At 39.8% G+C, this 26,456-nt stretch overlaps 1 protein-coding gene across 2 annotated transcripts in view; it reads right to left on the bottom strand.

Annotated features, from left to right (window-relative positions):
* LOC128654011 (interleukin-1 receptor type 1-like) overlaps positions 1-26,456 on the bottom strand; it is a 174,736-nt gene that overhangs the window by 75,806 nt on the left and 72,474 nt on the right. The window contains exons 2-5 of one of the 2 annotated variants that reach the window (XM_053707655.1): positions 11,111-11,176; positions 9,894-9,954; positions 9,711-9,801; positions 5,625-5,805 (exon numbers count right to left, since the gene is read on the bottom strand). In XM_053707655.1, the coding sequence (XP_053563630.1) occupies positions 5,625-5,805; positions 9,711-9,801; positions 9,894-9,915 (294 nt within the window). In that variant the 5' untranslated portion in view covers positions 9,916-9,954; positions 11,111-11,176. Of the gene's footprint in view, positions 1-5,624; positions 5,806-9,710; positions 9,955-11,110; positions 11,177-26,456 lie in introns of both variants that reach the window. The other variant, XM_053707654.1, reaches the window with a different exon arrangement.

Raw genomic sequence — 26,456 nt, 5'->3', positions numbered from 1 at the left:
TGGAGCACTAAATATTGCTTGCATGCAAGCTATATTAGTGCTCTACTTTGTAATACCAGGGCACAATAATTTGCGCTGGTATTACAAGTGAATCACAATGCGAACACGAGCTTGCATTCACATTGCTAGGAAGCATTTCACTCCTTAGAGTGCACTTCCATAGGTTTCTATAAGGAGTCTTTTTATGATGACATCACAGATGGCATCAGAACTAGGGATGGGCGAATGTTTCGCAACATTCGACAAATTAAACGAATTTTAACACATTTGTTTGTTCGAATCGAATTTCGAATGTTAACATAACTTTCTTACATTCGATTTTCGAATGTTCGGTTTCGAATTTTACAATTACATTAGAAAAAAATTGTTTAGAAAAATTTGAATTAATATATTTGTAATAGTATTTCTAATGTAATATTCTAATTATGCAATATTCAAATTCAAAAAATTTGAATTTATATGTTTGTAATAGTATTTCTAATGCTTACTTTAAATATAATATTCAAATTATGCAATATTCGATTGAAATAGAAACATTCAAATTGATATATTTGTATCTATAATGTATCAATTTACTAGATTCCCTACTACATGAACTATTGAACTTCTGAATAGTATTTGTTAAATAGAATGTTAAATTCGAATTATAAACATTCAAATTCGAAAGTGACATTCGAAAACTGTAAATAGCATTCGATTTTAGAATTTTTAAGAATTTTCGTTCGTATCAACATTTGGATTTGCAATTCGAATTTTGGTAATAACATTCGTTCTAACATTCGAATTCGGAAATTTACACATTCGCCCATCCCTAATCAGAACCTGGCACAGCGAAGGGGGTAAGTAGCGCAGTAATGGGCAGCATTGATATATATATATATATATATATATATATATATGTATATGACTATATACATATATATTCATGTGTTAATATGTGTAAGTACACATATTAACACATACATATATATGTACAGTATATATATATATGCATATCCATATATATTTACATTGTGGTCTATGGGAAAACACAGTTTTTTTCTAACACCCCAGTCCCATTAACTTTAAAGCCCTAAAACTGCCTAGTGCAGTATTTTTTATTAAATAAAAATTCTAGATTTTTTATTTAAAATAAAAGAACATAATACCCTCTATTTTGAGGGCATTTGAGGCACTTTTGCATGTCCAACGCACATCGATATATGCATTTATCATTACAGAAGCAGTTCTGGTTAACTGCTTGTGCAATGCCACCCCGATAAAAGTTATTTAGCGTGCTACTTTAAATCTGGCCTTTTATGGGAAATTACATTTGGAGTTTGATGCCCTTTTAATTTATTTTCAGTAAATGCAAACCAAAGAAAAATATTGAGCTTGATGGTGCACTACCACAAACAGTATTAAAATGGCCCTTATTTTCATTATCAAAATGTAACCTTTAGTATAGTTCTTAGAAAAATATGAACAAACAAAAAGTAAAGAATAGCAATATCTCCCATCAGCAGATAGGCTATCCATGGCCACGATCGGCCACTAGCAGGGGGTGTAAATCAACCCAATCGTATAGGATCAGGCGGATTGAAGGCAGCAAACAAGTTATGGAGCAGCAGTCTTTAGACCAGCTGCTTCATAACTACTGTTTTCGTGAGCCTGAAGGCTTGCATGGAAACAGGGGCATCAAGCTCCATTCTGAGCTTGATAATTCGGCCCCAAAGTGTTTAATATTCAATTGCATCTTTACTGCTATTTGAAGGAGAGGGTATCAAGTACCATGATGGACATTTAGATACTTGACATTTATTTGCAATGAAGTTGAATTTTCACTGTGACAGACTAATGCAGCTGATACTATGGCCCATATTTATCAAGCTCCGTACGGAGCTTGAAGGGCGTGTTTCTGGCGAGTCTTCAGACTCGCCAGAAACACAAGTTATGAAGCAGCGGTCACAAAGACCGCTGCTCTATAACCTGTCCGCCTGCTCTGAGCAGGCGGACAGACATCGCCAGAAATCAACCCGATCGAGTACGATTGGGTTGATTGACACCCCCCTACTGGCGGCCCATTGGCCGCGAGTCTGCAGGGGGCAACGTTGCACCAGCAGCTCTTCTGAGCTGCTGAATATGGCAAGCGTATTGCTCGCCGTATTCAGCAAGGTCTGGCGGACCTGATAAATAGAGGCCTATGTATTTATGGTTTGCTTTTTTGTTTTTTGGCAGTTGACCACTATGGACATCAGTGACACCATGGGGCCGATTTATCAAGCCCCATATGCAGCCTTATTCAGCTGCTTACGCGCGAGCCTTCAGGCTCGCTGGAAGCAGGAGTTAAGAAGCATCAGTCTTAAGACTGCTGATCCTTAACTTGTCCGCCACCTCTGTGGCGGCGGACAGCAATCAGTCCAATCAGATATGATTGTGTTGATTGACACCCCCTGCTAGCAGCTGATTGTCCACGAATGTGCAGGGGCGGTATTGCTCAATCATTTCACTAGATAGACTTTGATAATTCGGTCCTCATGTGTATGTATATATGTGTGTGTATATATATATATATATATATATATCATTAGTCTTGAAAAAGGCCTCCTTGGCAGGCCGAAACGCGTTGACAGATATATGGTCTTGAGGAGTTCCCAGATTTATTTTTATTTTTATTTTTATTTTTACTACACATCGTTCACATTTTTATCTTCACATTTTTACATTTTTCATATTTGATCTCCAAGTATTTTCCAACTTCTAGGATTACAACTAAAGAGACATTCCAACTAATGGAGTAAAATCCAGGAATCTTCAAACTCTCTATCATATTTTAAAAAAGGACTTTATAATAACATTTACTAGTTTGTGTACACACTAGTTGCTCACAAAAGACCTTTTTTTCACATTTTTCAATATATTTTTTTCATTTTTTCATATTTTTTCACTTTTTTATATATTTTGCGATTTGCTGTCACAACTTTGGACTGAGTATATATACATTTTTGTGGATCACATTTGTATTTGTATTTATATCTATATGTTTGTTTCCATCATCTTTGTAGATCTCATTTTTTGACACCTGTTTTTAACATTTTGAACACAAAGTTCACATCTTTGTCCATTATCCAATTTATTGTTTCCATCCCTATATGACATTTATTGTTGTTTCTTTGGTTTTATAATTTCTGTATAGACCACATTAGGGAGGTCACATACCAGAGTGACCACACCATTATATGTGTGAGACTCATACGTATTTCAATACTCTAACAGCAAAATTTGTTTTAAACTATTTAGGACATATTTATTTAATATAGGATTTTGCCAACATGGATCCATGTACATAATTGTTTTTAATTATACGATACTTTGTGCTGAATGTAATAAATTTTATAACAATTTTATATCAAACACCTGAGCCTATCCCTGTGCTATATATTCTCATCTAGAGATTTTTTCCATACATTTACTACACGCTATTCTAACCCATGGTCTAGCATTAAACCTATTACTAGGACTTTACAAGACCTTGCCTATTTGTGGCGCTCCTATCTACCTATCTCTATATATACATACACACACACACACATACATACAAACACTGGAGCCATTCCCAGTCAAACATTTTTATCCCTTTTAAAACCTTTTTTATTAATATTATTATGATATTTTTTTTATTAAAAAGTGTATATGTGCGTAATACTTTATTTTAATGTCTTTTTTGCTGTGTTTTTTGTGCAACTTTTTTAGCATTACAGTTTACGTCAGGACTGAAGTGAAGCTAAATATTCTAGTGCAGTTTTCGGCTTTCCCTCGAGTGCAAATTATAACTTCAACTTATAATACCAGCGAAAATTAGCACGGTCGCGAAATCAATTGAAAGTAATAGTAGCGAGCGCTCAAAGTTGGCCACACTAACTCTTCTCTGGCCCAAAATGTATAATAATACATGGTAAAAATAAAAGTACTTGCATTTATTATTTTGTTTCCATGTCTGAGAGTGGCTGGAGTTTATCCTATCATTATATACAGTGATTACCTGATTTGTGCAGTAGCGCATTTATATGTGACCTTAACTACACACAGCAAAGCTAATAAGACACATCTTCTACAAACTCCCAGACAATATCGGGGACCTGAAGGCAAGGGGTCTCACGGCAACCTAAGGCAATGAATTTTAAACGAGGTTCAGGGGCAGGGGTGGATATGACATGAGTGGCATTATGTGGCCCTGGGCCTGGTTAGGTGTTCCCAAAGGACATTTATAGTGTATGAAACTAGGGATGATATTATCAAGAGGCTTCTCACGTGGTGTCTCCCTAGACTGCAAAACAATGCAAATTTTGCTAACAAAATCATAAATTGTTAAAGCCAGGGACATAACTACCATTGGTGCAGCAGGTGCAGTGGCATCACGGCCCAAGTGCTGGAGGCCCCATAGCAGCCAGTCAATACATAGGCATGTGTAGAATCTTAATTCAGGGTGAGTGCTTAATTAGTGCAGATTGTGGGTCCATATTATTACTATTGCTTACCACTTTTAAAATATTTATTTTGCCTGTGAAGCTAATGTATATGGACTATGTATCCTGTGCAGGCTGAATCTGTGTAAATGCCTTTTTAATATGAATGACCCTTGTATGTCTTCTGATCAGGATACTTTCCCTATAATTTTTATTTTGATAAAAAGTAATATTTTCATGTAATAGGGCACTGTTAATACAGTTCAATTTGAATTAGGGTATACCTAGTACTGCTGATAATTTTGTTTTATTCCAGCACCTTTAATGCCATCTGAATGCAGCAAATGATCTCTCTTTTCTATTTCCGGATCACAAATAACTTCTTATAGTGCATCTCTGCAGACCTTTAGTTTTGTATCAGTATTTTGATAATTATACGACATACGATGATACATAGAAAATATAGTTTTCCCTTTCATCTTATGTTAATCTTGAGTTAGGTTCAAAAATGTCCTATTGAGTTCTACAAGGGATGTTTCATTTATAAGGGGAACTTCTTATGATTTTTTTATTTAACTTTAACTGATGACTTCTTTAAGGCTGTGACACTGCAAGCAGAGCGGTGTACAGCATCTAGATGCAGCTGTGCACGCTCATTTTTCATCTCTGAGCACTCTGCCGCGTCAGGTCGTGTAGCTGATCGCTCAGAAATTAAATATTTGAACTTCAAAAGCGATGCGACGTGGTGCAAAGCAGTTGCTTCGCCTTACGCCACATCGCTTGCAGTGTGTCACAGCCTTTATTCTTTAGCATTCCTGTATAGAATGACTACTGAAAATAACTATAATATAATATAATATAATAATGTTCTCCTTCAATGTAGTGTTTGGAAAAAAATAAATTTAAAATATTTTTAAAAAGTAAAATAGATAAATATTTGTTTTGCATGCAGATCTTTTGTAACACAGTATTTAATTGCTGAAAATGCTATGCATATATTAGAGCAATGTCTTTGAAGTGACTTTTAAGTTAAATATTACTTGCCATCACTGAATACGGAGTTGATGTTTTTTAATTAATTTTAATTTATGAATAATTTATGAAACAACCAACTTCCCCTATCAGTGGAAATATTAGAAATATTATTGAATCTTTAAGAATATGAATGATGAATATTACCTTTAACCATCTTATCCGTGACAATACAACTGGATATGCATCTAGTTTTGGACATACTACTTTATTACTTTTAGAGATTTCTTCATTCTGAGAGAACAATCTGCCCCTGCGATAACAGAGGTCCTCTTCATTCTTATATACCTCAAGCTGTACACGTGTTTTAACACAGAATGTAGAATTTCTGTAACAGAGTTTAATGCAAAGCAATATTAGAGACATTGGTATTTAAACAGTCGGGAGTATCAGAGATGATACACAGGGAAGAGGAGGAAACAGGCATAGAGGAAGTATGCAAAGAATTAACATTTATGGAACTCTCATTTAATGAATTTACATTCATACCACCCTTGCTCTGAGGTCCCCCCTCATTCACACAGTTCTGCATAATGGAACCCCATGCATTCAAGTGAGAAGCATCAATCACACCTCTAGTACCTAATAAAGGATTATGTTGAGGATCTGGGATGTTAGCAGCAATCCCAGGCTGTATAACGGCATTATCCTGGCTGACTGTATTGGGCATATTGGTAACCACTACTGCATTATTCTGTGCGGCAGAGTTAATATTAGCAACTGAACTAGGCCGTTGAACAAACTGAAGAGGTCTTTTATGGGCTTTGAAAATTTTTGCCCTTATTTGAGAACCGCTCCTATCGGCTGCTGTTACCTTAACTGGTTTGCGCTTTGCCAACTGACCTTTTCCAATATTAATTTTCAACTGAGGCCTAACTCTGCGCTGATTGACCCCTGAGTCCCACCTCTGTGCTCCCCGCCTCAATATCACTTAATGGTGCTCACCTGCGAGCTCCTGAGGGACCATGCTGTTTTTTTTTTTAAAAAAGAAAGTAACCGCACCTTCTGCTGCAACTTTCAGTGACGTCATCACCGGAAATACGTCACCTGAAGTAGGCCGCAATACCCAAAGTGGAGTAGAAGCTGGACCTGGCGCATCCGGAAGCTGACTAGTAGGCCACATGGCCTGTGCAGTTTGTATAATGGGCTGCACAGTTTCCGGATCGCAAACGGAAGGCCGCATTTGAACGGGTATTGGGTTTTGAGGTACTGGGAGTGTGGCTATAGAAAAAGGCACAGGGCCAAAAGGGATATTTACACCCGAGGGTGAAGTTTGGCCTACTGAGGCAGCCATCACAGCAGCAATGGATGCCGAATATGAAGAAACGGCCGTTTCCGCAGTCGGCAGAACCGATGTAAAAAAGAGGGGCTAAATTAATATCTGGCAAATGATAAACCTGTGAATCTGATGCCAGATTTATTTGTAATTGAGCAGGCTTTGAATCATTAGTGATCTCCTCAGCAGAGACACTGAATTTTGTGTAGCATGTGCTATGGCCAGAATCTCATGCTGCATTTGAGTTGGGGGTATAAAATCAATATCCTCTTCAAATTGAGAACCTATACTTTTCCTGGCAGAAGCAGATGGATCATGGCCTTCCTGATAATGCCTTGGAGGTAACACAGAACGTCTGGAACGATGCATGATCACAGAAGAGACTTCACACCTTTGGGACTGGATGGAGAAGATGAAGTAGCTTGCTTGTTCCCAGCTTTTAAGGTAAGGAGGGGCCCTCCATACTTCTGCAACATTGTTGCGGACACTAAACCAACCCTCTTCTCCTATCCCACTATCATACAGCCTTAGCCCTTAGGAAACGATCGGGTTGATTGACCCCCCCTGCTAGCGGCTGATTGGCCGCAAATCTGCAGGGGGTGGTATTGCACAAGCATTTCATGAGAAATGCTTGTGCAATGATAAATGCAGCACAATGATAATTCGGCCCCCATATGTAAATCCTCTGTTGTTTAGTGCAGTACTGGGTGGGTTCTCCACTGTCACAGACTTTACAAATGGGTAAGCACAGAAGCATGGGGATGTCAAGGGTAAATACTTCTCCCACACAGCCCACAGGTTATCAGTAGGTTCATTTAGTTATGGGCATCATAGCCAGAGGACCTAATGTCAGGTGAACAGAACAGAGTGTATGTTTTTTTTTTTATATATTTGTATAAATAGAGGAGACTGCTTTATTTGTATGTGCGGCATGCTCACTTTCGGCACTGTCTCTACTTAGTGCATTGGGTTCTTGATCACACATTTTTGCTTCCCCTTCCGTGACAGGGTATAGCACTATGCAGCTCCCCTTTTTCTTTGCACACTTTGTACTCTCACTGGGATCCAGTGTGTGTAGAGTGTGGCTCATCACAGCCTGCTCAAGGGAGGTTTCTTCTGTCTCATATCTCAAATAGTCCAGAAAAAAATTATTTTCTTCAGTGTATTCAAGATCTAGAGAACATGGGAGTGATTGTCCTTGTTCCTATGTCAGAATAGGGATGTTTTTTTTTCCCCGACCTCTTTATTGTTCTGAAGATGGAGGGAGCCTTCAGGTCCATTCTGGATTTCTAAACGTTCAACAAGGTTATGAGGGTTCCTATATTAAAGCTGGAAACTATCAGATATATCCTTCCATTGGTCCTACAAAGTATTTTTATGACAACTATTGACTTGAAAGATTTTCATCTTTACATTTATGTTCACCGAGAATATGATCTATTTCTTTGTCTTGTTTTCCTGGACAGATATTATCAGTTTGTAGCTCTTCCTTTTGGACTAGCTACAGTTCCCTAGGTTTTCACCAAAGTTCTGGGTACCTTTTGCGACTGTTCATAATGAGAAACTACTATGGTTTATCTGCAGTCATGGCTGGAAGTTAAACATGGCTAAGTGTTCCTTCCCTCCTCTTACAAGGATTCCTCAAAGTTTTCTTCAGGATGGAATAAATAAGGGTTTGTAGGCCAGCACTTTGATGGTAAAATTTCTGCACCATCTGTCTTATTACATAGAAAGCTTGCTAGTTTTACAGACATTTAAGCCTTTGCTCAGGCTAAGGTTATAATCAGACTTCTTATAATGCCGGTTGCTTCCTCATGAAATCTCAACTTGGTTTTGTGAGGTTTGCAATTAAAGAACTTTGTCATTCTTCAGACTAATTTCTTTGTTTTTCAGACAAACGTAAGGGTCTGTTTCCATAGCTTTCTGGTAAAAGGTTTGATTATAGGGCTTTACTTGGAGGCGGAACATACTCCTCCTTTACATGTCTCAGATCCTTTAACTCTTTCTGGGTCTACTTCTTGGGCCTGCAAGAATGAGGCTTGAGTAGATCAGATTTACAAGGCAGCAATTTGGTCATCTTTGCATACTATTACTAAACTTTATAATTTTGAAGTGTTTGCTCAGCTTAGGCAGCCTTTGGCAGGAATGTTTTTCAGGCTGTATTGTCTGGTAAACAGGTGCTTGCCTTTCCGTTTTGCTCTACCCATTTTTAGTGGACTACACAGCTTGGATATTAGTTCCCAACAGTAAGGAATTGTGGACTCTCCCCACCTCAAGAAAGAAAACATAAGTTATGCTTACCTGATAAATTAATGTATTTTTTGGTGGTGAGAGTCCACAAGCCTGCCCCTTTATTTTTTTGTTTTTAGTCAGCGGCAATTCTACTTTGCACTTCTTTACTCTACTGTCTTTAATTACTTTCTGTTTCTCCTTTTCTTGGCTATACAATAGACTAGGTGGTACAGGAAGTGGGAGGGTTAATAAAGTTCATGGTGTGAGTGTCTTTGCCTTCTCCTGGTGGCCAGGTGATGAATTCCCAACAGTAAGGAATCATGGACTCTCACCACCAAGAAATAAATTAATCTATCAGGTAAGAATAAATGATGTTTTACACACACAGACACACATATTTATATTATTTTATATTATATATATATATATATATATATATATATATATATATATATACTGGCATGTGTATATATAGGTATGTCACAAAACAATTGACTTATTTATTATCCAATGTATCCTATATTTTAAAATGAATAATTGTGAGGATGGATGGATAGATTGATAGATAGATGATAGATAGATAGATAGATAGATAGATAGATAGATAGATAGATAGATAGATATCCCAGAAGGCACCCACTAATATTTTAAGTTCCCTCTTTACATTTTGTGAAAATTGCATAAGAAGATATTGTTTTAATTTACACAACAATAAAACATCTTACCTAAGCATACATCCATAGGAATTTGTATCTTCTACTTTTGCAGGTAAAAACTTAAGAATGTTTTCGTTTTGATGAATTCTTAATTGCTTGTCTGAAGAAAATTGTATTTGAAAGTCATTTTTATACCAAGTAACCTCAAACTCACTAGTATCATAAAACATTAGTAAGCTGCATTCAATGTACTTAGGCTCTCCTTCAGATGCATACTCTGTTGTTATATCGAATCCGTCCTCCACACAGGGCTCTAGAAAAATTGAAGAAAAGGCTTTGCATGTGCTACATCATTTGTATTGTGCTATTTGCAATGTCTACATTTTTATCAATACTGTATGAGTAACCTGATGTCAGTGTATAGTTTAGCATTTATGTATATGTCTCTCTATTTCTGTTGGAGATATAACTATATGGTAATCTCTACCTTTGTTTAGGAATGGGAATATATCAAAGGTACTGCTCTTAAATATCCAGGCATTTTTGCTCTATTTTAGTTAAATGTTCATTATGCTACAAATCTTAGTTTGAGTATTGAAAATAAATACAAGACATTTCCATATAGCTAACTAGGGGCTAGATTACAAGTGGAGCGCTACCTTATTGCACACCCGCAAACGGCAAATTTGCCCGTTTGTGGGCACACAATAAATAAAAAGCAATTACAAGTAGCTGGTTATTGCTACCGTGAGCACACAATAGCAATTAACGTTTTTATTTTTCATAAAAATATACTGCACTAGGCAGTTTTAAAGGGTTAAAAGAGGCGGGTGTGGGGTGTTAGAAAAAAACAGCACTTTAAAGTGCCTTTACGTTGTGGTCTATGGGAACTGTGTGTTCCCTGTAAATATATATGTATATGCTTATATACATATATATTTATGTGTTAATATGTGAATATACACATATTAACACATAAATATATATGTATATTATTAAAATTGCTGCCTATTGCAGTGCTACTTACCCCCTTCACTACGCTTAGGTTCTGTGCATTAGAATGAGAGGACAAAAGCTTCCATGCAATGCGAACGCAAGCTACCAGTGCACATTAGCGAGTGCGCGTATTACTCAGTGGAGCTCAAATATCGATTTTGCTAAAGCGATATTTTGCATTCCACTTGTAATCTGGCCCTAAATCTTTGTCTATGTTGCTATAACTAAATGACTTTGAAAACAATTTCAGATTGTCTTCTGAGTAAGTAAACTTATCTTTATGCTTATGGTTGCCACATTTGAGCCAAACTCTAGTTCACCAATAAAAGAAACATGGGAAATATGTGTGCACCTAACTCAGTCTAGACATAGTGGTCCTATATTGTTAGCCCACCGTGGTACCAAAGGGAATATTGAATAAGAACCGCATTCAAGTTTTATTGCAGTTATACGTGGAAAGAAATGTCTCTTACCCAATGTCATCTCCACAATGTTATTTGTTGGACTTAAAATTGATGGGAAAATGTTGGTTGGTAGCGCTGAAATAGAGGAAATCCAAGTTAGTATTTTGACTTCTATATATGTTCCCCTAGAATAATGGTTGATTATTAGTATTTATAAAAACATTTTCAAAATAGCTGTTAAATGGCCAAAAGACTTAGAAAAAGTGATGGAGTATTAAATATATGTAGAATAATTGGGTTGATTCCAATCTGTACCATTTTTCCGATGTTGGAAAAACTGGAATGGTCGTTATATTTTTGCATTATCAAAGTCCTCACAATCTTTCTGAGTCAAAGACAAATGAAATTGTTAGCACACACAGGGCTAGATTACAAGTGGAGCGCTAAATTATAGCACACCTGCAAACAGGCAAATGTGCCTGATTGCAGGCGTGCAATAAAAATAACTAGCTATTACAAGTGGCTGGTTATTGCTACCGCAAGCTCACATTAGCATTTAGTGCTTATAAAATTAACCAGAGATCCGATCTCTGGTTAATTCTATAAATTTCCACCAAATGCCCCCAAAATACAGTGTTATATTATATTTTATTAAACACTTTACATTGCGGTCTATAGGAACTGTGTGTTACCTGTAAATATATATACAGTATGTATATGCTTATATACATATATATTTATGTGTTAATATGTGTATATACACATAGTAACACATAAATATATATGTATATAGTCATATACATATATTTTTACAAACTGCTCCTCTCGCTGCACCATGGATCTGCTTGTACTAACTGATCCCTAAAACCTTCCCTCAAGCATTCTCGCTGTTGAATGGTAAGTTTTTGTTTGAATTAAAGGTCAATATTTGAATACTCCATCTGTAACATTACCAAAATAAGGGGTAAAGGTAGTTGTGAAAGTTAACCGATCCTGCCTTATCTCCCTCTCTTTGTCCCTCAATAATGATTTTTGTGCACATTCATCTCATTTCTGTCAGCATTTTCTCTGATATCCCCCTGCTAAAAAGTTTCTTTCCATCTCATCCAGCTGAATTTCCTTTTTTACTGTCATCAGAATTATTTCTAATCACTCTTTTGTGACAGTGGTAGGGCTTTCTTTAAAGTTGGCTAATGACAACGTGTTTCATGTAGGTGGGAATTCCTGTCCATTGCTTTGTAAAAAAGAGATGCTAGCAGTCTACTTAGTCCCTTATAAATATGCAGGACAAAAAGTCTATGCTGTCTTAATTATAGGAAAGTTTGAATTTCACAGTAGGGTGCACTCAGTAAGGATTCTCAAACCAGTCCTGTAGAGCTTATTAAGTTTGTTTAAACAAGACAACTTGCTCATCTTGAAACAATGTTATCCCAGTTGTTTCAAATTCAACCATGAAGAGGTTTGCATATGTAGGGGGCAACATTCCTGATGTTTGTAATTCTTAAATATACCTAAAATAGTTCAGCTCCAACCATAGTCTAAGGAGCTCCAATACTGCCGCCTCCAGAGGACCAATATAAGAATACTGTCTTAGTTGTCTGGCCACTGCAATACCTTCCTTGTGTGGAATAACCATGTACAGACTGGTGACATTAAGTGTCACCAGTAACTGTTGTGCACCTACTTCAGGAATGCAGTTCAAAATCTGAATCATGTCAGCAGAATCCAACAAAAAGGACTCTGTGTTTTGTTGACCAGTTGCAGTAAAAGCTTCAAAAAGATTGCTATCAGTTGTAAAAGTGATCGTATTGTTGATACAGGGCCAGATAACAAATAGCACACTAATGATTTTGCGGGATGTGATAAACAGTATCTCTGTACCATGCTAACATTAGTACACAACTCAATATTACAGGTCCATGGTAAATCAGATTTACCAGAAAAGGTTTAGGGTAGCCATCATTGCTCTAGTGCAACCTATACTTTCAATGGATATTGCAACCACGTAACTAGCTTTAATTGTACAGCAACATAAACTGATATTCCCGATGGTGGGTTTTCGCAGAGCTAGACCCCTTAGGGACCAGTTAGTACAAACAGATCCACAGCAGTATTAAATCCCTAGTACATGGATTAAACCCAAACTAGGCTGCTACAGGTGCTTGGCCTGTCATTTGGGAATTATTTCTACCACCCATACAAGAATAAGAAGCTTTACATGAATCAAAGGGTTACTTTGTTACATCATTTGGGTGGAATTGTCTATATCAGAAGGATATTTTATCCACTTATAAGAAGAACTAATTTATACAGGAGACTCAATATCCCTGAATCCAATAATTAATTTATATGGAAATTGACCCCTGAATATGCACTGTCCATTTTTTCAATGTGTAAGATCAGTTTTTAAAAGACTTCCCCCACAACTGCCTTATCTGAACTCAATACATTTTAAAGCTACCTAGGAGCTGGTGTTTTAATCGAATAAACGCTCCAAAGGACAATTGCTTTAGCTGAAACATTTGCTAACATTAGACCACCTCTCAGGTCTTCAAAGGCATTATGTACCTCCTGCAACCAGATAAAAATTGTTACCCTATAACAAACCCCAAATACAGTGGGGCAAAAAAGTATTTAGTCAGCCAGCAATTGTGCTACCTCCTTAAGAAGATGAGAGAGGCCTGTAATTTTCTTCATAGGTATACCCAGGGGCGGAACAATCAGTGATGCAGAAGTCGCAATTGCGACCTGGCCCAAGAGGTCCCGCCCTCAGGGGGGCCCAATTTCAGGCTGTTATATGTATGTTGTTTTAAACATTTTTTTTTTACTAAACTTCCCTGCACAATTTTAAGAGTCTTTGACCTGCCGGCTAACGCCCAGAACTTCCTCCTCCTGACTGACCTCACATGTAGTCTAGTCAGTGAGAGTCGACTGGGAGTCTGCAGCGCGGTAGTGAGAGTGGAGTTGCAGCCGCAGAGAGGAGGCTCAGGCAAGGCAAGCACATCAATGGTGAGTGGTTACTGAGCTTAGGCTGAGGGGGGGCCGGTTGTGTCGGCTCTGGCTGGAGGGATAGCCATGCTGTGCTGAATAGACCCAGTACAATTCTGAGCACCATCACTGTCTCAACCCAACCTTAGCATATATTTAACCTCATGGCTGCCAGTCAAATACCATTAGCGTTGTAGTCACAGTAGCCCTATCACAACAAAAAATGCAATATATATATATATATATATATATATATATATATATCCTTGTCAGAATAAAGTTTGCTTTAAAGTTGCAAGTAAACAAAAAATGCTTATAATTAATTATAAAGATCATGTTCACACTAGCAGCGTTTTCTTATCCGGTGCAGCAGCAAGTAGAGCAGCTCCCTACCATCATGAATAGAAAGCTGGCCAGCAGCAGGATGCACAGTCCGACTGTGTCCAAATACTCCATTCAGACTGTGCATCTTGCTAGCCAGCATTCTATTCATGAAGGTAGGGAGCTGCTCTGCTTGCTGCAGCACCGTTTATAAAAAGCGCTGCTTGGGGGGCCAACAAGTGGTACTTAGTAGTGGGACTAAATGCGGCCCCGTCGAGCGCCTGTGAGAGGAGGGGCCAGTGACCTCACTCGAGGCGCAGATGGGCGGGTCTACGTGAGCCGTTGCTCACTTTCAGTTCGTCATCGTGTGGAGAAGACCTGAAAAGAAGCGTTCCTGTACTTACCTCAGAGAAGCGTTCCGGTTGTCTGATACTTACGATGGCGGATCTACAATCAATCCTGGGAACAGTGCAAGAGCTGCTGAAGACGAAGGGCGTCGACTGGATCCAGCGAAGACTCGTCCCTGAAGAGGCCATCGGTTCAGGAGGAGTGACGACGGCGGGTGGCGGAGCTTCTAGGCCTGTTAGGAGGTCCCGCCCGCCTGAGAGGTTGAGTCCATCGGGAGCGAAGAGGCAGGATTCCGGGAGCAGAAGAAGGAGAGCGGTGAGGACTTCATCAGCCGGAGGTGTTTCCGAACAACGGGCGGTGCAGGCCGGCACCGTCGCAAGCAAGTCGGGAGCTGTGAACAAGCGTCGAAGCAGGAATGGTGTCGGCAGCGTTCCGGAGGAGTCACGGTTGCCGGTTTCGGAACTTGGAGAAGGTAATATAATTTCTTTTGCAGGCGAAGTGGGGATGTATCCTGGTTATCAAGCTGAAAATGAGGCGGCAATGGGGGCCTGTGAGGAAGACTCGGAAGATGAGTCATATTTGAATTTGGCGCCTTTTCGGGACCAGGTAACGGCCATTACAGGCCTTGAGGGTGCATCTTCCCGGAGGGGTATTACGGCCCCTGGGCCTAGCGGAGCACAGGCCCCGGATATCACGGCCCTCAATGAAGGTGCCAATGTAATAGTGACAGGTCACACAGGGAATAGGATTTTAACAGGCTCTAGGCCTGAAGCTAGGACTTTAGATAGGCCGGTGACTGATACAGTTAGGCCTGTGGCTGCAGCAGTTAGGCGTGAGCTAAATTTTCAAGACCCCAGCACTAAAGGGTCTGGTAGAAAAGCTGTAAGGAAGACGAAGCACTGCACTGAGGTAGCTGGACCTGCTCACACTGTGGCCCAGGATGCTAGTTTAAGTGTAGGGTTTCAGCAGGGTTATGTCAATAGGGAGGGTAGTCAATTTAACAGTAGTGGGGATAGCGGAATCAATCAGGGTATTAAAGAATTAAGGGGGGCTGCTGTTAGGCAGGGTAATGTGTCTTTTTCCCCAGCTGTTTTACAGGATAGATGCTGCAATGCTGGTCAGTCTGACGGAGTTAGTCGGAGCGGCCATGATGAAGGAGACTCGTTATGGATTGAGGAGCAATATAGCGACTTTGGCGATGAGGAGGAGCAGTTACCATCTTGTTCAGGACCAGTTTCAACGGAGCAGGTAGGGGGTATTGAGGTTTTAAATCAGTTAATTAAGGCATTAGTTCCAGAAAATGCTGGGGGGTTCATTAGTAGTCCAGTGGGCATGAATTCTCCTTTAGTTGAGGGTAATGTAAACAGGGATAGACATAGTTTTGTAAGGGGCGAAAGGGATGTTAATGATTATGTTAGAGGTATTATTGTAGATAATAGGGATTACGCATCCTCTCGGTCACAGGTTAATGCAGGAGAAGGCAGGAATCAGGAAAGAAGGTCCAGGATTCCAGTTGCACGGCGTCGGGTAAGATCCCGGTCGCCTATTACTGTCAGAAAGAATCAGGATTCAGAAACGTCTGTCTGGGGTACGCTAGACAGTCAGTCAAGGGAAAGAGTGAGGCATAGGAGATCTAGATCTCCGGATAGGAGGAGTCACAGAGATAGAGGGGTTCAGAGGCATGGAAATGAATCTTTACGCCCGGATGCAAAGAAGGAGACAGGTACATCCAGAGGGTTATCCAGACCTTCACGTAATACAGGTGTGAGTAATAGTGAGTTGCAGGTGCTGAATGCGAGTGAGTCTGATGACAGGTGTGAGGTTTTATTAAAAGGTTTGAAGGACTTAGTCTCTAAGTTGGAGTGTAGTTCTCAGTCTAATGCTAGTGTTGTTAACAGTTCTCAGGCTATTGTCAGTGTTCCCTCGGGCCCTGTTGGCGCCTGGGTTGCGCAAAATGTGACTCCTAGTGGAAGTCTATTGGATCAGACGGTTTCTATACCATCTGGTGCCCCTTCAGTGATTAGTCAGGTTAGAGTATCTGATCAAGCATTGAGGCGTCCTTGCTTGTGTTCAGTTGGCCCTTTGGGTATTCATCTCTCTAAAGATATTAAGGAAAAGATCTGGAGACGTGAGTTTGTAGAAATTTTTTCTCTTCTTCCTGTGGATCAAAGTTTTGACAGTAAGGAGGATATTAAAAGTGAGTCGGGTAAGAAGGAGGACGATGAACGGAGAAGAAAGTTTAGGAAGATTCCTAAAACTTTGTCTAACTGGTCTAGAGCATTCTGTATTTTAGCTAGCGTTATAGGTGAGAAGAACCCTGAATTGTGTTCTTCTCTTTTTTGTTACTTGGATGAAATAGTGAGTGCTTGTCGTACTTATGGTGGTCTGGCCTGGTGGAAGTATGATGAGCAGTTCCGTCAGCGTTTGGCGGTTCGGCCCGAAATGCTTTGGGATGATAGGGATATGGGCATTTGGTTGGAGCTTATGACTCCGTTGAGATCGGTTCAGCCCTTTCGTGGTTCGGGAGGGGTCTCAAGCTCTGCCTCGCCAGCTTCATCTGCAGTGGCCTTTAGGAAAGGCCTCTGTTTTCAGTTCAATGAAGGGGTGTGTAAGTTCGGAGCGGCTTGCAAGTACAAGCACGAATGTTCCTTTTGTGGAGGAATTCATTCCAGTGCTAAATGCTTCAAGAGGGCAAAATCTTCATCTAAGGTCGATAGTGTCATTCAAAGCCAAGACTCCGGTGAAAGTAGAAAAGATGGAGCCGTGGTTAAGGTTGTACGGTAGGAGAAGGGATATGGCTTCTGATGCGGAAATTCTGTTCAATGGTTTTAGTGATGGCTTCCTTATTCCATTTGTTAAAGGTATTGAGTCTGTTTTTTCTGGTAATCTTAAATCTGCTGAGGATTTCCCTGAGCTGGTGTTGCTAAAAATTCGGAAAGAAATTTATTTGGGTAGAATGGCAGGTCCATTTGCTTCTCCTCCTTTTGATAATCTAAGGGTGTCCCCCTTGGGGGTTGTTTTCCGAAAAAGGTGCCAAATCAATTTAGGCTTATACACCATTTATCCTTTCCGAAAGGTTTTTCGGTGAACGATGGTATTGATCCTGAGCTTTCTATGGTCAGATATGCTTCTTTCGATAAAGCTTTGTTTCTGGTTAGGGAGGCTGGTGCTGGTGCATTGTTGGCAAAAGTCGATATTGAATCTGCTTTTAGGTTGTTGCCGGTTCACCCATCGTGCCATCATTTATTGGGCTGTTTTGTGGATGGTTCTTATTTTGTGGACTTGTGTTTACCTATGGGTTGTTCCATCTCTTGTTCCTTATTTGAAAAATTTAGTTGTTTTTTGGAATGGGTGGTAAAACAGATTTCTGGATTGTCATCAGCTATCCATTATTTGGATGATTTTCTCTTTGTGGGTCCGGCTGGAGAGAATTCGTGTCAGGTCCTTATGGATTCTTTTTTGGCTATGGCTGGGGAATTTGGTATCCCTATTGCATCGGAAAAAAACGAAGGGCCTTCTTCGGTTATTTGTTTTCTGGGTATCTGTATTGATACAGTTTTGATGGAATGCAGGCTTCCTGAGGACAAGGTTAAGGATTTGTTAATTTCTGTTGATTTTGCTCTTAGGAGAAAGAAGCTTTCTTTGAGGGAGATTCAATCTTTAGCTGGTAAGTTAAATTTTGCTTGCAAAATTATCCCGGTTGGTAGGATTTTTTTGTAGGAGATTGTCTCTATCAACAGTGGGAGTTAAGGTTCCTCATTTTAGGATACGTTTGTCTGCTCAGGTTAAGGAGGACTTGCGTGTTTGGAAAGCTTTTTTAAAGGACTTCAATGGTATTTCCTTGATTCAGTCTGTTGAAGTGGCGAACAGTGAATTGCATTTATTTACTGATGCTTCGGGTGCACATGGTTTTGGTGCTTTGTTTGGCAATAAATGGTGCGCTGGTGCTTGGCCCGGGGTTTGGGCAGCATCTGGCTTGACTAAAAACCTGGTCTTTTTGGAGCTATTCCCTTTAGTGGTTGCTTTGAAGATTTGGGGTCGTGATTTTGAAAACAAAAAAGTGTCATTTCATTCTGATAACATGGGTGTGGTTTTTGCCATCAACCGCTTATCTTCTAGTTCAAAGCCTGTTATTGGTTTGATCAGAATGTTTGTTTTCGAATGCCTGAAACATAATGTGTACTTTAGAGCTGTTCATGTTCCTGGAAAGGAGAATATTGGGGCTGATGCTCTTTCTCGTTTTCAGTGGCGGAGGTTTCAAGAAGCAGTTCCGGATGCAGACACTGTGGGGGCTACGTGCCCGGAGGAAATGTGGTACCTGAATTTTCTAGAGTTTTGAATATGGTGAGGGGAGCTTTAGCTCCTAGAACTTGGAGTGCGTATTTGGCTGTTTGGGTTCAGTGGCTTAATAAACTTGTTGAGAATGATAAGCTTGTGGATGAAGTGAGTTTGCTTTTGGATTGGATTGAGGTGTGGGGAGTTAAAAAATGTTCTAAATCTCTGATAAAGCGTAACATGTCGGCTTTATCCTTCCTGTTTAAATTGTTAGGTTGGGAGGATTTGTCAAAAAAAATTTGTATTCGTATGGCAGTGAGAGGCTTGTTAAGGAAGAATGTGGTCTTGGATAAGAGGCGTCCTTTAAATTTTTCATTATTAGAAAGAGTGGTTTTAGTTTTACATAAAGTTTGTTTTTCTTGTTTTGAAGTATCATTATTTAAAGTAGCCTTTTTATTAGCATATTTTGGTGCTTTTAGGGTATCTGAATTGGTTTCCGCGAATCGTTGGAGTCTAGGTGGTTTTGATCTGAATGATATTGTGTTGAATTCGAAAGAGATTTTGTTATGGTTAAAGAAATCAAAAACTGATCAAGAAGGTAAGGGTTGTTGGGTTAGCCTGAAGCAGATTGGTGGGGTGTGCTGCCCAGTTACGGCAGTTCAGGAATTTTTGTATTTGAGGAATGGTTTAAAGGGAAGGTCTTTGTTAATCCATGAGGATGGATCGTGTTTATCTCGTTTTCAGTTTGAAGCAGTGTTAAAAAAAGCGTTAGTGGAGATTGGAGTTGATAGTAAGGAATTTGGTTGCCACTCGTTTAGGATTGGGGCAGCTACGGATGCGAGTAATTTGGGTTTGAATGAAAGTGTGGTGAAAAGGATTGGTCGGTGGAAGTCTGGTTGTTTCAAGTTATATGTTAGGCCAGATTTAGTGTGATAATTTTCTGTTTCAGCAGGTCCCCCGCATTGTTGGATCGTTGGGCACTCCTATATTTACTGGGCGAGGAAAGCTGCTTCATGTAAAGATGCGGGGTCCCAACTTTGTTGTTCATTTGAGAATGTTTTTATTAAATGGTTTGGCATTAGGGGTTTGAGGTGGGATCAATTGGTGGGTCATGTTATTAGTTGGGCTAGGCTTTTCCACCCTCCTGATATTATTGTCATTCATGCGGGGGGCAATGATCTGGGTTTTATGTCCCAGAAAAAGTTGATAGATATGATTAAATGGGACATCATTAGATTAAAGGAATTATTTCCAAATATCACAGTGGTTTGGTCTGACATAGAATGCAGACTTTGTTGGAGATCAGCCTGGGATTTTAGTAAATTGGACTGCTCCTGAAAGAATGTTAATAGGACTATTTCTAGTTTCACTGCAAAATTGGGTGGCTGTGCAATTCGTCATGTTGAGTTTGAAGGCGAAACGGGCAGGTGTTTCTTTTTAAAAGATGGTGTTCACCTTAATGAGATTGGGCTTCATTTGTTTAATTTTAACTTAAGCGAAGGTGTGAAAAAGGCCTTAGCCCTGTGGGTTGGTGCACGATTGTAATTCGTGCAGTGGCGGGGTGCTAGCCTAAAAAGTGGAATATTATTGTGGGTACCTCCTCAGATATGGGGAGAGATTTTAGCTGGGGGGCATGCCTGACTGAGAGCCAGTGGAAGGCATGTCCTTTTGTTTAGGGCAAGCACTTTTAAATGAAATTTGTGTATTTGAATAAAGTTTTGATCTTCATTTAATTTTAATAAATGCGGGCTGCGGCCTTTTTCACCCAAGTTTTGTGTCTGTGTATTATTTATTTAATGTAATCATTTAGTAATGCCTAGATGTGTGGTCAGTCACTCGGTCATCATAGGTGACAACTGTAAAACCTGCAGAGGAAAGTATGGAGCAGTTAGCAGTAAGAAAATCCTGGCCATCTGAAAAATAGAGCCTTTTTAATGAGCCCTGTTTGCGTGAGTCATGACTTATATATGTGTCCTGAGCTGTGATAAAACTTTAGGCACTATGGCTGGGGAGAAGTGCAGGGATTACAGCTGCTACACTTCTCCTGGTAGAGCCTTTGACAGCTGGACTTGAGCTTGTTTGCTTTTAATGCTAACTTCCCTGCCGGAACGTAGCTGTTAAGACAGCAGCAGGGGGTAGGGCTTTCAGCACCGAGAAGACAGAGGAGGTATGTTAATTACTTAAAAAATGCTCTGTTGTGTTTTTTCTTTCTTTCTGCTGTTTTATGGCCTTTCTCCACTGCAGATAATGAGATTGTGTGTTTTAAAAGACCGGGGAAAGGGGAGCATACTTAATACTTAGTACTAAGTTTAATTGCACCAGGAAGCTAAAAGGTCAGCTAAATGTGCTCCTTTCTTAAAAAATAAATACATAGAATGAATAGTACTTTGGTCTTTGCTCTATTAAACAAGTTGAACTGTGATGGTGCCACTGGGGTAATGACCAGTGTGTGGGGAGAGTTTGTGTCTTTGTGTGTGTAAGTGTCTTTATGTCTGTGTGTGTGTGTAAGTGTCTTTATGTCTGTGTGTGTGTGTAAGTGTCTTTATGTCTGAGTGTGTGTGTGTGTAAGTGTCTTTATGTCTGAGTGTGTGTGTGTGTGTGTGTGTGTGTGTAAGTGTCTGTATGTCTGTGTGTAAGTGTCTTTATGTCTGAGTGTGTGTGTGTGTGTGTAAGTGTCTGTATGTCTGTGTGTAAGTGTCTTTATGTCTGTGTGTGTGTAAGTGTCTTTATGTCTGTGTGTGTGTAAGTGTCTTTATGTCTGAGTGTGTGTGTGTGTGTGTGTAAGTGTCTTTATGTCTGTGTGTAAGTGTCTTTATGTCTCTGTGTGTGTGTAAGTGTCTTTATGTGTGTGTGTGTGTGTAAGTGTCTTTATGTCTCTGTGTGTGTGTAAGGGTCTTTATGTCTGTGTGTGTGTGTAAGTGTCTTTATGTCTGTGTGTCTTTATGTGTGTGTGTGTAAGTGTCTTTATGTCTGTGTGTGTGTGTGTAAGTGTCTTTATGTCTGTGTGTCTTTATGTGTGTGTGTGTAAGTGTCTTTATGTCTGTGTGTGTGTGTGTAAGTGTCTTTATGTGTGTGTGTGTGTGTAAGTGTCTTTATGTCTCTGTGTGTGTGTAAGGGTCTTTATGTCTGTGTGTGTGTGTAAGTGTCTTTATGTCTGTGTGTCTTTATGTGTGTGTGTGTAAGTGTCTTTATGTCTGTGTGTGTGTGTAAGTGTCTTTATGTCTGTGTGTCTTTATGTGTGTGTGTAAGTGTCTTTATGTCCGTGTGTGTAAGTGTCTTTATGTCTCTGTGTGTGTGTAAGTGTCTTTATGTCTGTGTGTGTGTGTGTGTGTGTGTGTGTGTGTGTGTGTGTAAGTGTCTTTATGTCTGTGTGTCTTTATGTGTGTGTGTGTGTGTGTGTAAGTGTCTTTATGTCTGTGTGTGTGTAAGTGTCTTTATGTCCGTGTGTGTAAGGGTCTTTATGTCTGTGTGTAAGTGTCTTTATGTCTCTGTGTGTGTGTAAGTGTCTTTATGTCTGTGTGTGTGTAAGTGTCTTTATGTCTGTGTGTCTTTATGTGTGTGTGTGTGTGTGTGTAAGTGTCTTTATGTCTGCGTGTGTGTAAGTGTCTTTATGTCCATGTGTGTAAGTGTCTTTATGTCTCTGTGTGTGTGTAAGGGTCTTTATGTCTGTGTGTGTGTGTGTGTGTGTGTGTGTGTGTGTGTGTGTGTGTGTAAGTGTCTTTATGTCTGTGTGTCTTTATGTGTGTGTGTGTAAGTGTCTTTATGTCTGTGTGTGTGTGTGTGTGTGTGTGTGTAAGTGTATTTATGTCTGTGTGTCTTTATGTGTGTGTGTGTGTGTAAGTGTCTTTATGTCCATGTGTGTAAGTGTCTTTATGTCCATGTGTGTAAGTGTCTTTATGTCCGTGTGTGTAAGTGTCTTTATGTCTCTGTGTGTGTGTAAGTGTCTTTATGTCTGTGTGTGTGTGTGTGTGTGTGTGTGTGTAAGTGTCTTTATGTCTGTGTGTCTTTATGTGTGTGTGTGTGTGTGTGTGTGTGTGTGTAAGTGTCTGTGTGTTCCTTTCTTAAAAAATAAATACATAGAATGAATAGTACTTTGGTCTTTGCTCTATTAAACAGAGTTTGTGTCTTTGTGTGTGTAAGTGTCTTTATGTCTGTGTGTGTGTGTAAGTGTCTTTATGTCTGTGTGTGTGTAAGTGTCTTTATGTCTGAGTGTGTGTGTGTGTAAGTGTCTTTATGTCTGAGTGTGTGTGTGTGTGTGTGTGTGTGTAAGTGTCTGTATGTCTGTGTGTAAGTGTCTTTATGTCTGAGTGTGTGTGTGTGTGTGTAAGTGTCTGTATGTCTGTGTGTAAGTGTCTTTATGTCTGTGTGTGTGTAAGTGTCTTTATGTCTGTGTGTGTGTAAGTGTCTTTATGTCTGAGTGTGTGTGTGTGTGTGTGTGTGTGTGTGTGTAAGTGTCTTTATGTCTGTGTGTAAGTGTCTTTATGTCTGTGTGTGTGTGTAAGTGTCTTTATGTCCGTGTGTGTAAGTGTCTTTATGTCTCTGTGTGTGTGTAAGGGTCTTTATGTCTGTGTGTGTGTGTAAGTGTCTTTATGTCTGTGTGTCTTTATGTGTGTGTGTGTGTGTAAGTGTCTTTATGTCTGTGTGTGTGTGTGTAAGTGTCTTTATGTCTGTGTGTCTTTATGTGTGTGTGTGTAAGTGTCTTTATGTCCGTGTGTGTAAGTGTCTTTATGTCTCTGTGTGTGTGTGTGTGTGTGTGTAAGTGTCTTTATGTCTGTGTGTCTTTATGTGTGTGTGTGTGTGTGTAAGTGTCTTTATGTCTGTGTGTGTGTAAGTGTCTTTATGTCCGTGTGTGTAAGTGTCTTTATGTCTCTCTGTGTGTGTAAGGGTCTTTATGTCTGTGTGTGTGTTTGTGTGTGTGTTTAAGGGTCTTTATGGTGTGTGTGTGTAAGTGTCTTTATGTCTGTGTGTCTTTATGTGTGTGTGTGTCAGTGCCTGTGTGTGTGTGTGTGCCTGTGTGTGTAAGTGTGTGTGTGTGTGTGTGTAAGTGTGTGTGTGTAAGTGTGTGTGTGTAAGTGCCTGTGTGTGTGTGTGTGTGTGTGTGTGTGAATGTGTGTGTGTGTGTAAGTGTCTTTATGTCTGTGTGTGTAAGTGCCTGTGTGTAAACTATAAAGTAAAGGGACATAAACCCATTTTTACCAAGTGTTATTTAGTACACAGCGCAAAATAAAACTTTATTTGTCTTTCTCTATTCAGATAGTGTATACAATTTTAAACTATTCTTATTTTATCAATTTTGCTTCTTACTCTTTGTATCCTTTGTTTAAGGAGCAGCAATGCACTACTGTGAGCTTGATGAACACATTGGGGTAGCCAATGACAAAAGGCATATATGCACAGCCGCCAATCTGCACATAGCTTCCAGCAGTGCACTGCTGCTGCTTCTGAGCCTTTAAAATAAAGGATACCAAGAGAACAAATCAAATTAGATAATAGATTTAAATTAGAAATTTGCTTAAAATTGCATGCTCTATCTAAAACATGAAAGTTTAATTTTGACATTATTTTTCGTTGTTACACAGACACCTTTATCAAATGTAGTACATGCTGGCAAAAAAACCAGATACCAACATTCCAAACAACTTCACAATTTTATTTTACTGTGTGTGTTTGGGGGGGGGGGGCTTCTTAGATTCTTGCACCTGGGCCTTGTGGTTTATAGTTACGCCTCTGGGTATACCTCAACTATGAGAGACAAAATGTGGAAACAAATCCAGACAATCACATTGTCTGATTTGGAAATAATTTATTTGCATATTATGGTGGAATATAAGTATTTGGTCACCTACAAACAAGCAAGATTTCTGGCTCTCACAGACCTGTATCTTCTTCTTTAAGAGGCTCCTCTGTCCTCCACTCATTACCTGTATTAATAGCACCTGTTTGAACTTGTTATCAGTATAAAAGACACCTGTCCACAACCTCAAACAGTCACATTCCAAACTCCACTATGGGGAAGACCAAAGAGCTGTCGAACGGACACCAGAAACAAAATTGTAGACCTGCACCAGGCTGGGAAGACTGAATCTTCAATAGGCAAGCAGCTTGGTGTGAAGAAATCAACTGTGGGAGCAATAATTAGAAAATGGAAGACATACAAGACCACTGATAATCTCCCTCAATCTGGGGCTCCACGCAAGAGCTCACTTCGTGGGGTCAAAATGATCACAAGAACAGTGAGCAAACGTCCCAGAACCACACAGGGGGACCTAGTGAATGACCTGCAGAGAGCTGGGACCAACGTAACAAAGGCTACCATCAGTAACACACTACGCCGCCAGGGACTCAGATCCTGCAGTGCCAGACATGTCCCCCTGCTTAAGCCAGTACATGTCTGGGCCCGTCTGAAGTATGCTAGAGAGCATTTGGATGATCCAGAAGCGGATTGGGAGAATGTCATATGATCAGATGAAACCAAAGTAGAACTGTTTGGTAGAAACACAACTTGTCGTGTTTGGAGGAGAGAGAATGCTGAGTTGCAACCAAAGAACACCATACCTACTGTGAAGCATGGGGGTGGCAACATCATGCTTTGGGGCTGTTTCTCTGCAAAGGGAACAGGACGACTGATCCATCTACATGAAAGAATGAATGGGGCCATGTATCGTGAGATTTTGAGTGCAAACTTCCTTCCATTAGCAAGGGCATTGAAGATGAAACGTTGCTGGGTTTTTCAGCATGACGATCCCAAACACACCGCCCGGGCAACAAAGGAGTGGCTTTGTAAGAAGCATTTCAAGGTCCCGGAGTGGCCTAGCCAGTCTCCAGATCTCAACCCCAATAGAAAACCTTTGGAGGGAGTTGAAGTCCGTGTTGCCCAGTAACAGCCCCAAAACATCACTGCTCTAGAGGAGATCTGCATGCAGGAATTGGCCAACATACAAGCAACAGTGTGTGACAACCTTGTGAAGACTTACAGAAAACGTTTGACCTCTGTCATTGCTAACAAAGGATATATAACAAAGTATTGGGATGAACTTTTGATATTGACCAAATACTTATTTTCCACCATAATTTGCAAATAAATTCTTTCCAAATCAGACAATGTGGTTGTCTGAATTTGTTGTCACATTTTGTCTCTCATAGTTGAGGTATACCTATGATGAAAATTACAGGCCTCTCTCATCTTCTTAAGTGGGAGAACTTGCACAATTGGTGGCTGACTAAATATTTGTTTGCCCACTGTATGTGTATTAAACAAGAGACACATTTGACACTTTTGACTAAGAGTTACTTTATACTTGGAGACAGTGAGAGATTGCTGAACTCATATCAGGAACAACTCCTGCTATGCTGTTGAGCACAGAAGAGACATTTATTGTTTGACCCACACTCACATGTTAATGAGACTCCTGCTGTGTTTAGTGAGACAGTGAGTCTACTCAATTGAAACAAAAGGACAATGTTAAGCTCTAAGATCTGTTAG

This window comes from Bombina bombina, chromosome 3 (genome assembly GCF_027579735.1).
Source record: "Bombina bombina isolate aBomBom1 chromosome 3, aBomBom1.pri, whole genome shotgun sequence".
NCBI lineage: Eukaryota > Metazoa > Chordata > Amphibia > Anura > Bombinatoridae > Bombina > Bombina bombina.
The sequence above is the reverse complement of the archived record's forward strand: the minus strand, read 5'-3'. Positions and strand labels throughout refer to the sequence as shown.